Source organism: Octopus bimaculoides, chromosome 14, assembly GCF_001194135.2.
Source record: "Octopus bimaculoides isolate UCB-OBI-ISO-001 chromosome 14, ASM119413v2, whole genome shotgun sequence".
Taxonomy (NCBI): domain Eukaryota; kingdom Metazoa; phylum Mollusca; class Cephalopoda; order Octopoda; family Octopodidae; genus Octopus; species Octopus bimaculoides.
In genome coordinates, this window is record NC_068994.1 from 15262659 (window position 1) to 15265910 (window position 3252).

At 32.5% G+C, this 3252-nt stretch overlaps 1 protein-coding gene across 6 annotated transcripts in view; it reads left to right on the top strand.

The window, feature by feature from the left end:
• LOC106876365 (receptor expression-enhancing protein 1) overlaps nt 1–3252 on the top strand; it is a 189950-nt gene that overhangs the window by 158201 nt on the left and 28497 nt on the right. For all 6 annotated transcript variants that reach the window (XM_014924867.2, XM_014924871.2, XM_052972689.1 and 3 more), the window contains one exon: nt 869–997. In XM_014924867.2, coding sequence (XP_014780353.1) covers nt 869–997 — 129 coding nt within the window. The remainder of the gene's footprint in view (nt 1–868; nt 998–3252) is intronic.

Consider the following 3252-nt stretch of genomic DNA (forward strand, 5'->3'; position numbering starts at 1 on the left):
TAAATATTTAGGAAAAAATATTTTATTTTATTTAAAACTGACTTATACCAGCGTTGTTGTTGTTATTATTATTATTACTATTATTATTATCATTATTATTTACACATCTATAAAACTGGTTTTTTTTTCTATCTTATTTTCTGTTTCTTATTTTCTCTTCTTTTTAAATTCAAAGTGAAATTATTAAAAGGCAGTTCTATTAATGACTTCCTTATCTGTTGATTGATTTCTTCTCTAAAGATATCCAAATTGAAACAAATGGAACTATGCTTTTCTTTTCAAAAGCAGTTCTTTAGTTATTTCAGTGGTGTATGCTGTACACTGAACCTCAAGGTCACCTTCTTCTCTCAGTAGGAATTCCGGATTAACTCATTTGCTACTCTTTTTGTACTTTTTTCCTTATAGTTTTAATACGAAACATTGCTATTTTGTTGTATTACTGATTAATGAGTACCTTCAATGGATTTTTCTCAAACAAATATCTGAGAATATAAAAAGTACCCCAGTTCTTTTCCTTTATAATTCTTTTATTGTATTCTACATTTCTTTTACTTCCTCTTTCTTTTACTCCTCAATTTTAAAAATCTAATTTAAACTCTTAGTTATAGAGCTGTGTTGGGGTGTATAAGTCTGAGAATTAATTAGAAACTCTCTTGGTACTGTTACAATAGCATTGCATTGCCAGACTTGGCAGCTTCTGACAACTGTTTTTATTTGTTAACCAATCATTTGCAATCGTGATCACAGAAAAAAAAATTTCTTTTTGAATTTGTCTCTGTTTTTTTTTCCTTTTTTTTTTTTTTTTTTTTTTGAGGGTTTTTTTTTCTTCTTTGAACTATTTTGTTTCTTTTTTTTTTCCTCCCTTCAGACAATAGATTACGTGAAGACAACCAAGAGTTAGAAAAACGCATCAAAAAAGAAAAAGATTCTAAGTATCTCACTGAAGAAGAACTAGAAAGTAGACAGATGCAAAATATTGCACCTCGAGGAAAAGCAGGTAAGTTCACACACACACACACACACACACATAGGATTGTAATATCAGTTTACCCTTTATAACAATGCAAAAAGAAGAAAAACTAGGAAGAGGTGGAGGGAAAACATTAAAAAAATCTATTATTGCTATTTTCTTTTTTTTTTTCTTGTGTTTCATTTTTGAAAAAATAGCTTTATCTCTGTAAATAGCTGTGAGTTATTATAACCTAAACTGACTCTTTCTTTGTACATCTCATTAGGACAGTATTCAATTAATCAATAATATTAATTTTATGCAAGTGTGATAAATAAAGCCACTATTGTGACCTCTCCCTAATGAACTGCGTCCATCAATGGGCAATTAATGTTATTGATTTCAAGAGTTAATAAAAACACACACACAAACACACACAAAAAAAAAGAACTGTAACCCATTGTAGGATTTAAGTTTAGCACTGCTGAAAGGCAATAAAATACTTGTCAGTTATGCAGAGGCATGTTATATACCTCACTTGGTACCTATTTACAGGTAATGAAATATGCTAATGAAACTGTAATCTCATACTCTACTTGAGGTTGATATCATATTAACTCAGATAACTAAATTTTAGATAATTAGATTATTTCTTACCTGTTACTTGTTTTAGTCATTGGACTGCGGCCATGCTGGGGACACAATCTTGGAGGATTTAGTTGACCAAATTGACACCATTACTTTTTTTTTTTTTTACTTTCTCAAATCTGGTATTTATCCAATTGGCCTCTTTTGCTGAACTGCTAAGTTGGGGGGGGGGTGTAGACAAACCAACACCAATTATCTAATGGTGGATGTGGGGAGGAGGCAAGCACAATCACATGCACACCCACATGTACATGGTAAGCTTCCATACAGTTTTCATCTACCAAATTCACTCACAAGGGCTATTGCAGAAGATACTTGCCCACAGTGCTGCATGGATTGGGGCTAAACCCAAAAGCACATGGTAGAAAAACAAGCTTCTTAACCACATGTCCATGCCTGCACCTTACTCTTTTTCTTTTTTTTTTTTATATTTAATCTTGTAGCCTAATTTCAAAGCTTCAAGTCTTTTACTAAAATGTCTTCTCATAATTTTTTTTTAATCCTGGCATAAAAACTACTTTTGTAAGAATAATCTTAGAAAAAGAAAGCAAAAAAAATTTAGGGATTAAAAAATATTTTAGGGTATTTGAAGTTTCATATTTTCATATTAATTTTACAAACAGGTTTTGTTCTTTAAGTCCTAAATCCTAGAACAATGAATAATTCAAATAGACAACTTACAAAAAAAAAAAAAAAAAAAAAAAAAAAAAAAAAAGAGAAACATTCCATAAGCATATTGATTTGTTTCAGGTAAGTTTCAGCAAGATAAATGATTATCATTATCATTGTGATCGTTTTTTTTTTTTCACATCCACTTTTCTATGCTTGCATGGATCAGATGGGATTTGTTGAAGCAGATTTTCTATCACAGGATGCCCTTCCTTTTGCCAACCTCCACCAATTTAAACTAAGGTAATACTTCCCCATGACCAGACCTGTTTTCGGAGAAGATTGGCAATGAGCAACACTTTCCTGCATGATTGTGACACTCGTTTACAACTATTGTGCAAGGTCAAGACAAAGCAACGCATGCACATCCATTCACAAGGTTTTGGTTGACCTGGGCTATAGTAGAAGACAGTTGTTGGCGGTATCACCCAGTTGAACTGAACCTGAGACCATACAGTTGGGAAGCATACTTATTTCTTTACTGCCCACAAGGGGCTAAACATAGAGGGGACAAACAAGGACAGACAAACAGATTAAGTCGATTACATCGACCCCAGTGCGTAACTGGTACTTAATTTATCGACCCTGAAAGGGATGAAAGGCAAAGTCGAGCTCAGCGTAATTTGAACTCAGAACGTAACGGCAGACGAAATACCGCTAAGCATTTCGCCCGGCATGCTAATGTTTCTGCCAGCTCACCGCCTTGGGAAGCATACTTGTTTAGCACACAGCTATGCCTGCACTTAATATTTGGAACTATATTTTAAAAGTTCAATTATAGACCGATTCTGTATTTGCAATCTTGTGTAAGTTGTTTAAAAAGCATGTAGTTCTTGTAATACATGATTATATATAGCACTTCTATAAAAAGGAAGCTTCTCTAGTTTCTGTTTCATTTAATGTCAGAAACTAAGTTAAATAAATCTTCATATACACTTTCTTTTTTTTAAATAAAAGGAACTGATTTAGCTGTAGTTTCATTTGTC